This window comes from Staurois parvus, unplaced genomic scaffold, assembly GCF_062004578.1.
Source record: "Staurois parvus isolate SC_StPar_1 unplaced genomic scaffold, SC_StPar_1.0 ptg000392l, whole genome shotgun sequence".
NCBI classification, from domain to species: Eukaryota; Metazoa; Chordata; class Amphibia; order Anura; family Ranidae; genus Staurois; species Staurois parvus.
The window spans coordinates 2,863,316-2,875,630 of NW_028318188.1; the positions used below are offsets into that span (position 1 = coordinate 2,863,316).

General features: G+C 40.4%; 1 protein-coding gene across 6 annotated transcripts in view; it reads left to right on the plus strand.

The window, feature by feature from the left end:
- Nucleotides 1-12,315, plus strand: part of ULK1 (unc-51 like autophagy activating kinase 1) — a 130,850-nt gene that overhangs the window by 68,834 nt on the left and 49,701 nt on the right. For all 6 annotated transcript variants that reach the window (XM_089686140.1, XM_089686141.1, XM_089686144.1 and 3 more), the window contains exon 8: nucleotides 159-260. In XM_089686140.1, the coding sequence (XP_089542266.1) occupies nucleotides 159-260 (102 nt within the window). The remainder of the gene's footprint in view (nucleotides 1-158; nucleotides 261-12,315) is intronic.

Genomic DNA, 12,315 nt, shown 5'->3' on the forward strand with positions numbered 1-12,315 from the left:
AAGTTGATGGTGCTATATAAATACCTAAAATAAATACTGTATGTATGCTATTCTTTTAAATTTGTGTCTGTTTCTTAGTGGGATCTAAAGATAATGTCATGCTATCACATAAAAGCTAACACCCAACACCCAATAAAGTGACATATTTCTTTTGCAAGGCACCTGAGGTTATTATGTCCCAGCACTATGATGCCAAAGCTGACTTGTGGAGCATCGGTACCATCATCTATCAGTGCCTGACTGGCAAGGCTCCCTTCCAGGTAAGTTTCATCTACCTGATACATACACAGCTGCTTAGTGAACCATGAAATTTATTTGTTTTATATTGATAACTTTAATTGTGGAGCATTTTGGTTTTCTGTTGAGTTTAAAGCAGTGTCCCTTTCATTCGCCTGATTTATAGAATTTGCCTTTATAGTGTCCACATAATGACCTTTAAAAGCAATTAACCGCTTGTTAACTCTGTCCAGATGAGCTTAGACCTTCATCATGCTTATGAATGGGGTAACAAAAGACTAGTATGTCAGCACCAGGAAGTGGTATTCATCAGTAAGGGAAACTGACTCCTGCCTGTGTAACAAGACACAGTCATGTCTCATACCCTCATCAGATTTGGCATGGGTACCAGCATCCTGGACATGGAGGGGTGACATTTCAGACGGCAAGGAGCTGAATAAAATATTCACTTGTGCTTGTATGGGAAGTGTCTAAACTACGTTGCTTAGTGAGCAGTCAAAATTGAGAAATACCAAGAATTACCACATTTTTGCAACTTTGATATGGTATGACATTGTCAAAAATTAACCACGTGTAAATAGTTCTCATTGCATCCAGTGGATACTTCTAAAGACTGCATGGTAAAAATTAGTTAGATGACTGCATTTTCAAATTTAGTGATGTTTTTATTGATCCATCTTAAAGTAGCGGTATGGATATTTAAAAAAAATGTGCTGCAGCACTTAAAGGAGAGGTATGGGAAATAAAAGAATATGCATACTCCTCTGCATGCTGCAGCATCTGTATGATGGCGGAGCTGTTGGCTCTAAGACCGAAAACGGAGTGATCACATGACCACTCATTGCTCAGTTCCCAGTCTGCAGAGAGCAATGACTGTCAGTCACCAGCTCTCTGCTCCAACTCTCCCAGGAGCGTCGGGCTGGGGAACGGGCAGGCACAGCTTTGTCCATACTTCTCTTTTAAGAATAAGCCCTTCTGCAATTGCAAATTGTTCCCCCTGCAAAGTCCCACAAATACCTTTTAGAGCCTGCCAGTGAAGTCCACTAATGCAGATTCAAGTGTTTGTGTGGTAATGATGCTGCAATGCTACTGATCTCAGAGCAGAGTTGCCGCTCTCATGTAGGCTGTGCTTACTTACAGGGGATGTGGCTTTAAGCACTGTCACTGCTGATTCACAAGCCTGTAGCTTGTCATTCAGCATCTGGTCACACCTAGTTCTGCTTTTTTAATTGGCAGCACTGCCTCTGTTGCTGAATCTATCCCACTATGATCCGCGTGGTCTGGGAGGAGGAACGCGTGACACAAATGACGGAGGATTTGGCTCAGTTGGACTAAGTTCACATTTTGTGCATTGCGGGAACATGTGCAAAATCCCATGCATTCCGGAAAGCAAAAAAACACATTTCCCTTTTGTAGGCCAGCAGCAGTGCTATTTATTCTTAATGGCACCCCCATGCATGTTGCTGATGCACATGCCAAAATTATTGGTAACAAAGTACCATGCAGTTTGGTGTGGCACAATTGTGGAAACAGCAATACTCTTAATTTGTGCAATTTCCACAAATAGGGCATCGGCATATTTAAATGAACAGGCTGAGGCTTGTGCATCACATAGTAACTATATTTGAGACTTGTTTAGACTATCATACAGGAGTCTTTAGTTGTACTTTATGTTGACCTTCAATATGAGAAGATTGTCACAATTCCAAAAGTGTTCCTCTAGTTCAGTGGTGGGCAATCTTTTTTTTCAACTGAGCCAAATCTCGCCAAAACCACGATTTAAATTTATTTTGAGAGCCACATTTTTAAAACTGAAAATACATCCCCCATATAGTAATTCATCCCCCATATAGTAATTCATCCCCCATATAGTAATTCATCCCCCATATAGTAATTCATCCCCCATATAGTAATTCATCCCCCATAGTAATTCATCCCCCATATAGTAATTCATCCCCCATAGTAATTCATCCCCCCCATAGTAATTCCTCCCCCATATAGTAATTCATCCCCCATATAGTAATTCATCCCCCATATAGTAATTTATCCCCCATATAGTAATTCATCCCCCATATAGTAATTCATTCCCCATATTGTGTCAATTCACTTACCTTTGCTCCGCGCGTTCCTCTCGCTGTGTTCCCGCGCCGTTCCGGTCTTCAGGGAGGACTGTGAGAGGAGTTCATCACGCTGCCCCGCCTACATCCTGACAGCCAATGTTTGCCACGCTCCGCGGGATTAAAAGGTCCGCCGGGCCGTATACGGCCCGCGGGCCGTAGTTTGCCCATTGCTGGGCTAGCTGCAGAGTCCTGACTTTTGGGGCGGCCGCCCGAGAGGAGGGAGGGGAGCGGGCGCCCGGCACACAGAAGAGCCACATTAAAATGTGTAAAGAGCCGCATGTGGCTCACGAGCCGCGGCTTGCCGACCACTGCTCTAGTTTATAGTCAGCAGCATAGTATTTCCAGTCCTCCATGCTCTTCATTTGTGCAGTTTCCGCAGATAGGGCATCGGCACATTTAAATGAATAGGCTGAGGCTTGTGCATCACATAGTGACTACATTTGAGATTTGTTTAGACTATCATACAGGAGTCTTTAGTTGTACTTTATGGTGACCTTAGCTATGAGAAGATTGTCACAATTCCAAGTGTTCCTCTATTTTATAGTCAGCAGCAGAGTGTTTCCAGTCCTCCATGCTGATCAATCTGAAGGATAAATACAGGTGGTCGTACAGCATAAAATACTCCTGTATTTACTCCTGGGGGCCCAGCTGTCATATTTCTGTCCAGAATACTATGTTGCAAAATGCACTATGCAGCTGTAATCTTGTGTAAACACCAGTGCTTGCAATTACATGCGCATAATCGTATTTTCCTGAAATGTTGCATTGCGGGAAACTACGTGTAATTGGGAGTGCTAGTGTTTACATGAGAATGCAGTTGCACACTACATTTTTCAACATAGTAATACGGACCAAAATATGCCACAGATGGGGCCCTCAGGCACTGTAAATACAGGTGTACTTATGCTGTATGGCCATATGCTCATGTGCATGTACCCTAATGGGAAATAGGGATTTTCCATCATGTTGAAAGATTTCTGTGGGTAAGATTTTGTGTTTCCTCGTTCTGATAATTTATTATCAGTTTAGCTCATAGTTTGCAAAAATTGTCTGACTTGTTGCATAGGAAACAGTACTGGTTAACTTTGTCCTCTTGTTTTATGTTTCTGGTAGTATGGATTATGAAAGTGTCTGGTAGGGAGGACCGCATTTTTTTTTAGCAGTGGCGGCTCAGTGATTTGGATGAACAACAGTTGGTAATAGGGAGAAAATGAAGTGACCCAATAAAAGTGTTGAATTAATTGTGAAATTAGCATAGATTGCTTTGAAATCTAAGAAAGTGTAGTATAGTGTGTGTTGAATATTGTAAGATATATTCCATTTTAGTACATAAAAGTAAATCACAGTGTTGTCTGCTTCTGCACAGACCCTGGATATTTGGGGCCTTTAGGAAAAAATGTTTTACCAAGCCATTGCCCTGGTGAAGGTTTCCTGTGAATACATGCTTTTGGTTCTTTCTACTTCACAGAATGTTGATCTTATCTGTGTCAAAACTGGTATTGTACATCAGGCAGAGAACTAACATTTTCAGAAAGAGATCAACAGTAGCACTGACAATTTTTTTAAGGGCTTGTGCAACTTGTGCAATTTGAAAAGCAAACTATTGTAGAGGCGTTTTAACAGGCCGTGAGGCACTATGTCGCCTCCTTGCCATCTGATTTAACCCTGTAAATGCCACCTTGCTGAAACAAGATCATGTGCATTGCACACTGTTGCAGGGTGGTCCCATAGACTTGCATGGTTCATGTTCAGTGTTGGGAACACCTACTGAATTTAACATGCTGTTTAATTATTGCCATATGCTGTATGTCAGTGTCCAGGCGGGTGCTCAGAGGAGGTGAAACCGTTGCTCAGCTGCCTGCTTTTACTGCCCCCTGGCTGCTCATGTAAATGAGCCGTAAGAGATATTGAGATACAAAAATGAACAGCTAAACAGATCAGGCAATACTTAGAGTACCTCAGCTGTGAAAGCTGTATTCCAAAAAGGCAGTCAGTAGTCTGGACTAGGACTAGTCACCAGTATTGCTTATGGGCTCTCTGAAGATGCTATTTTCCTCATTACTGACTTGCCATGTCTTGATCTGCACTATGTCTCTGGGTGGGAGTGGCCATCTTGGCAGAGGTGCAGGGCTTTGCTTCCAAATGTTAGAACTACCTCCCTGGTGACTAGTGATTGGCAAAGGAACATTAAAGGGTAACTCCAAAGGGAGTAGCGGATGCAGACCCTGCCATTTTCCACATTAGAACCCTGCAAGTGCAGCAGTTGCTTGCTAATTATAAAATCACTTCCATTCCCATTCACTTTGCACATGGACACAGACAAAAGAACAACTTCAGAATAACAAAAGCTAGTAATCTGCAACAAAGTTTGTGAATGTTTGTTTTTTTCCTCAACAAAAGTAGAGTTACTCTTTAAGAAGCAGCAGGGTAAGTTTAGAAAACTTGGCCACGGGGTAAGTGAAGCAGAAACAGGGAGATACATGCAGTACAGGTACAGCTGCCTCTCCAGCAAGCACAGTAGTGGCATCATCAAATCTCACTTTAGATCTTATCAGACTAGCAATCAATGGCAGCAGTGCCTTAAATCCTCCACAACAGATTTACAGCTAGTGAGCTGTCAGACATAGGAGTGTCTAGGCACACTCATATGCTAGGAAGTGCACCACTTTTTTGCAGGAAGAATTCAAGACAAAATGTACATTTTTCAAGGTATTCTTTAGGCACAATTAACATTTCTAGATATTCTTTTATAACATAGATATTTTAGGTTCAGGTCCACATACTTTGTACTACCTTTGTATTCTATATGGTAATATGACTCTAATAATCCTTTTTAGATGGCACTCACCCAATGCAAAACATTAAATTCAAATCCAAATACAAGTCATAACACTAACTCCACTTTTAATCTGGGTTCCAGACAAAAAGAGTTTAGACATGCCTGTAGCAGATTAGCTCCAATTGTTTGTCAGGCAGAAACGTGTGTAACAAAGGTAATTTACAGCTTATGATTGTCAGTGTTTCTGAACTTGCGTGAGAATCAAATTGAAAAAAAAAATAAAAAAATGTTGTGTAGCAATAGAATAATCAACTCTGGTTACTTTTTTTTTTTAAATGGTTGGTTATATAAAATAATTCAGCCATTTGCCTTTGAGGCATCTGACACTTCCACATGTTCCAAGTAGCCTGAGCCATTACAGGACATGTTGTACACAAGCAAATCCTGCTCAAAAATAGCCTTTGCTTATGGCATATCACCCTTCCAAGAGGCGCACATCAAGGTCAATTGATTGATGCAGATGTTTCCATTGAGCAATGGCTCTTAAGATTGAGATCCGTTACACATAAAAAAGGAAACTGATCACCATGTGAAAATGTGGGTTCATGTTTTCAGATTAAATAAGGACTTAATATAATAGCACAGTGTCTGAGAAGGCAAATGGGATATCTGCTTTATGTAGGTTATAGCTATTTAATTTGTGTCTACTTTTTGCACATATCTGCATGAAGTTGTATTAATTTAGGGCAAGCATGGTTGATTTATTGAAGAATTCAGGAGACAGTCCAATCTAGAGCTGGCATAGCACATAAGACCCCATTGAATGCTGATGATCCTTCTGGTTCCCCTATACCATCATACATGTGCATGTTTATGTCTACAGATATTTTTCCATTCTGATATATTTATAACTAAGGGAGCAATTGGAAACTATTGTCAAATGGCATTAAATATACCTTAGGAACAAAAGTGGACAGTTAAAGTGGTTGTAAACCCTCTCCTACACCCAGGGATGTGAATACCCTCAGATGATACACAGAGATTAAACAAATCCTCCTACATAAGATTTACTTGTTTACCTGCAGACTTCTCTTTTCTACATCCCTTCAAAAGTGCAGAATTTAGATAAAATCCTTCTGTATCTGTCAGCAGCACAGAGGAGGGACAGGGAGCTGCAGTTAGAGCTCTTGTACAGTGTGTGAGAGCTGATTGGAGGAAAGGGACACACAGCACAGGAATGAAGGAATGACACAGAGCTGTGTTGTAAATAGACACCCTGTGTGCTGAGCTGTGACCCCTTGTTGAGATAACTTGTCGAAAGTGATATATGCTGATAACAGAGGAGCAAGCACCAGAGAGTAATGACACTTAGGGCTCATGTACATGGACGTTTAGCAGCTGCAGTGTACATGAGCCCTTAGAGTTTTGGAGACAGACAAGTAAACACTACAGATATCTGTACTTTGTTCAGATTTCATGACTGAGGTTTACAAGCACTTTAAAGGAAAACTTATGTTTCAGCTATTGAGATTTGTAAACTAGCCTTTTTCAACAAAACAGTTAGGATTAGCTGGTAAAAGTAAAAAAAAAAAAAAAAAAAAAAAAGGGAGTGTAGATTTTTGCCCGATGACTGACTGGGAATATGTAATTTTTTTTATTCATATGTATTATTTCATTTAAACCTGAAAACCTATAATAAATATTTTTGGGCCCCCAAAACAATAGCATACCCTATACACAGATACAGAGGTGTGTGTGAGTATGTATGTGTGTGTGTATATGTATATGTATATGTATATATATATATATATATATATATATATATGTATATGTATATATATATATATATATATATATATATATATATATATATATATATATATATATATATATATATATATACACACACACACACACATACAGTATCTCACAGAAGTGAGTACACCCCACATAGTCATTAGTGTCTAAACCACTGGAAACAAAACTGAGTACACCCCCAAATGAAAATGTCCAAATTGGGCCCAAAGTGTCAATATTTTGTGTGGCCACCATTATTTTACAGCAATGCCTTAACCCTCTTGAGTATGGAGTTCACCAGTGCTTCACAGGTTGCCACTGGAGTCCTTGTCCACTCCTCCATGTTGACATCACGTAGCTGGTGGATGTTAGAGACCTTGAGTTCCTCCACCTTCCGTTTGAAGATGCCCCACAGATGCTTAATAGGGTTTAGGTCTGGAAACATGCTTGGTCAGTCCATCCCCTTTACCCTCAGCTTCTTTAGCAAGGCAGTGGTCGTCTTGGAGGTGTGTTTGGGGTCATTATCATGTTGGAATACTGCCCTGCGGTCCAGTCTCCAAAGGGAGGGGATCATGCTCTGCTTCAGTATGTCACAGTTTGATGCAGTGTGCGGCATATGGTCTGAGCACTGACAGGCTGACCCCCCCCCCCCCCCACCCCTTCAACCTCTGCAGCAATGCTGGCAGAACTCATATGTCTATTTCCCAAAGACAACCTCTGGATATGACGCTGAGCACGTGCACTCAACTCTTTGGTTGACCATGGCGAGGCCTGCTGAGTGGAACTTGTCCTATTAAACCGCTGTATGGTCTTGGCCACCGTGCTGCAGCTGAGTTTCAGGGTCTTGGCAATCTTCTTATAGCCTAGGCCATCTTTATGTAGAGCAACAATTCTTTTTTTCAGATCCTCAGAGAGTTCTTTGCCATGAGGTGCCATGTTGAACTTCCAGTGACCAGTATGAGAGAGTGAGAGCAATAGCACCAAATGTAACACACCTGCTCCCCATTCACACCTGAGTCCTTGTAACACTAATGAGTCACATGACACCAGAGAGGGAAAATGGCTAATTGGGCCCAATTTGGATCTTTTCACTTAGCGGTGTACTCACTTTTGTTGCCAGCGGTTTAGACATTAATGGCTGTGTGTTGAGTTATTTTGAAGGGACAGCAAATTTACACTGTTATATAAGTTGTACACTCACTACTTTACATTGTAGCAAAGTGTCATTTCTTCAGTGTTGTCACATGAAAAGATAGAATAAAATATTTACAAAAATGTGAGGGGTGTACTCACTTCTGTGAGATACTGTGTATGTGTGTGTGTGTGTGTGTTTGTATATATATATATATATATATATACTATTTTACAAGCTGCTACATTGCTTCTGGAATTGGCCTAAGATTTCCATATAGCCAAGTGTGTTTACAGCCTGTTTCCCAGCACACTACAGGCTCACTGTCATTCTAAGAACTTTTCCCAGCCTGTTCTATACTTATCGCTTTACATGACTAGTCAGCTTCCTGCTCACCCTAGGCATGGCATTCAGAAATAAGTGGAGAACATTTTGTTAGTGGTTTGGGTTTTTATGTTTATTTTTTGGGGGGTTTTTTTGCATGACAGGCTCTCTTAAAAAGGAAAAGTGTTCATTTTGCTGGGCACAGGTTAGTTTCTGCACTCAGTAAGACGTGAACCTGCATACACTCTGCCCACTCTTCATCTCAAGTCAATTTCTAAAACAAAACTTGAGTGACCTTTCTGGTTCCCTGAAGTCTACTGGCATCATCAGGTTAATTGCGTTATGCACATTCCATCCCATTCTCGTGAGCAATTCAGTTCACTGACTTCAACACAAGTTGACATCTCGTATAATTAGTCATTTTTTAGGTGGTAGAAGCCAATGATGCAACCTGTAAACAATATTTCAGTGTTCTTAGATAAAAGACAAGGCCTGGATTTTAGCACACTATGTGACAGGATTATTCAGTGTTTCACAGAAATGAGGCAAGATCAATACTTTGTAATATAAAATGCAAGCTCATTAGTACACCAGTGCAGGCATGTGAGAGCGGTGATTTTTGGGCTGCATGTCCTTTGTGGCCCTAAGGCAGGTTAACATTTATTAGTTCAATAACTTATTAAGGTTACACTTCTGCTTAGTACTGCATTGAGTAAAATCATGATAACATGTTGCGCAGTTTAATAATGTAATATTCAGTTGTAAAAGATTTAAAAATGAACATGCTCTATAACTGACATATTAGTACCCAAACAAGTGCTATAGTATTTTTCAGTTGGCAAAGTGTGATCTACTTTAGAGCATTTGCGGCCCTTTGATGGGTTATTTTACACCATTAAAAAGTTCTGTTTAATTTTGAGGTTGACAGGCCCTCATAAAAAAAAAAAAGAAATACAATTGTACCTCCTTGCTTTGGACCTGATGTATTAGGGCTTATTCACACGAACATTCTAAAATGCCACATTTGGATACCTACAGCATGCAGTTTTGTACATATCTAAATGCAGCACTATGGTAATCAGTGAGGCCATACACACAGCTCTGTCTACAAGCAAAAATGTGTGCTGCGTTTAGCTGCATGCAAAATAGGTAAGACACAACTGCGTCCAGGGCTGCAAAGATCTGCATATTTTACCTGTGTACATTCATAAATGTGTGTAAACGTATGAGCACATGCACACATTAGAAGAATTGTATGCGTCTAAATGTCTCTAAATGCAAGTTCTTTAGGCATCATTTATGCAAGACCTTTTATTTGTTCTGCCAGAAAGAACCTGCATCCTTTGCAGAAAATACGCATTTGTCCATGCAAATGGAGCCCTAACATGGTCTTGCTAAGATCTGAAGTTATTACTTCACAGTCCCCAATCGGATTCAGAGTTTCAGGGTTGGTATAATTCTGACACAGGGCTGAGAGGAAACTATTGTATTTCTTTGGAAGAAAATATTGATAAATAAGGTCTTTTAGTAGTATTAGCATCAAAGTGCACTCCCAATCATACTAAAGCTGGCTAGAGATGTGAGCTTTTTTTTTTTTTTTTCAACCAGTGATGTGGATGCATGATTCTTCCCCACAGAGGTATTGCATTCTGACAGTGTGGTACCCCCCAACATCTCCTCCCATCCCCTATAGATTAACTTGGGTACATTCAGCCTACCCATACATGATTTGAAACTCAGCCGGTCCCAGCTGAACTGGCTGAAGTTCAGACCGTCTAAGGCCGGCTTAACTGGATTCTGTTAAACAGTCAGATCAAAATTTGTAAGGTTACTGCTGAACTGGTCACATTTTGATACACATACCCAACTTAATGTTAGGTAATTTTGTCTTGAAAGAGATTTCCAGCTTTTGGTTACGAAGTAGAAAACCCCTTTTATACAGTGCCTTGAAAAAGTATTCATACCCCTTGAAATTTTCCACATTTTGTCATGTTACAGCCAAAAACGTAAATGTGTTTTATTGGGATTTTATGTGTTAGACCAACACAAAGTAGCACATAATTGTGAAGTGGAAGGAAAATAATAAATGGTTTTCAACATTTTTTACAAATAAATATCGGAAAAGAGTTGCGTGCATTTGGATTCAGCCCCCTTTACTCTGATACCCCTAACTAAAATCTAGTGGAACCATTTGCCTTCAGAAGTCACCTAATTAGTAAATAGAGTCCACTTGTGTGTCATTTATTTTCAGTATAAATACAGCTGTTCTGTGAAGCCCTCAGAGGTTTGTTAGAGAACGTTGGTGAACAAACAACATCATGAAGACAAAGAAACACACCAGACAGGTCAGGGATAAAGTTGTGGAGAAGTTTAAAGCAGGGTTAGGTTATAAAACAATATTCCCAGCTTTAAACATCTCACAGAACACTGTTCAATTCATCATCCAAAAATGGAAAGCGTATGGCACAACTGCAAACCTACCAAGACATGGCTATCCACCTAAACTGACAGGACGGGCAAGGAGAGCATTAATCAGAGAAGCGACCAAGAGGCCCATGGTAACTCTGGAGGAACTACAGAGATCCACAGCTCAGGTGGGATAATCTGTCCACAGGACAACTTATTAGTCATGCAGTCCACAAATCTGGCCTTTATGGAAGAGTGGCAAGAAGAAAGCCATTGTTGATAGAAAGCCATAAGAAGTCCTGTTTGTGAGAAGCCATGTGGGGGACACAGCAAACATGTGGAAGAAGGTCTTCTGGTCAGATGAGAGCTAAATTGAACTTTTTGGTCTAAAAGCAAAACATCTGCAGCCAAAAACGAACACTTCACATCACCCTGAACACACCAATCCACCATAAATCGTGGTGGCATCATCATGTTGTGGGGATGCTTTTCTTCAGCAGGGACAGAGAAGCTGGTCAGAGTTGATGGGAAGATGGATGGAGCCAAATACAGGGCAATCTTAGAAGAAAACGTGTTAGAGTTTGCAGAAGACTTGAGACTGGGACGGTGGTTCACTTTTCCAGCAGGACAATGACCCTAAACATACAGTTAGAGCTACAATGGATGGTTTAGATCAAAGCATATTCATGTGTTAGAATGGCTCTGTCAATTGGATTTAGGTCTGGACTTTGACTATCTGTGGCAAGACTTGAAAATTGTTGTTCACAGACACTCTCCATCCAATCTGACAGAGCTTGAGCTATTTTGCAAAAAATAATGGGCAAAAACTTCACTCTCTGTATGTGCAAAGCTGGTAGAGACATCCCCAAAAAGACTTGAAGCTGTAATTGCAGTGGAAGGTGGTTCTACAAAGTATTCACTCAGGGGGGCTGAATACAAATGCAGCCCACACTTTTCAGATATTTATTTGTAAAACAAATGTTGAAAACCATTTATCATTTTCCTTCTACTTCACAATTATGTGCCACTTTATGTTGGTCTATCACATAAAATTCCAATAAATTCATTTATGTTTTTGGTTGTAATATGACAAAATGTGGAAAATTTCAAGGGGTATGAATACTTTTTCATGGCGCTATATATTTTACTTTTAGCCCCAACATGTTTTGCAGAGCTTTACTGTTTACAAGGACATTTCACACTAGTCCATTTACCTTGAAAATGCACACACAAACACACTATTGCCAGTTGTCGTAAGTAGCCACTCAACCTCACCAGCATGCATTTGGACTGTGCCAGGAAACCATGAACAGCCACTGAGCATTTCCATTTTAGAGATGCTCAGCTTTTTCCTGTGTGGTTCAGCCCAGCAACAGAAATCATTGTGTTTACTGACTTTCTGAAACTGTTCTGTCTCATACCAGAAACAGCAGAGCTCATCTGAGCAGGGTGAATGTAGAATTTCTTGGTGGCTATTGCCAAGTGTCTGATCAGTGGGGGTAAAAGCAAAGCTAACCTTG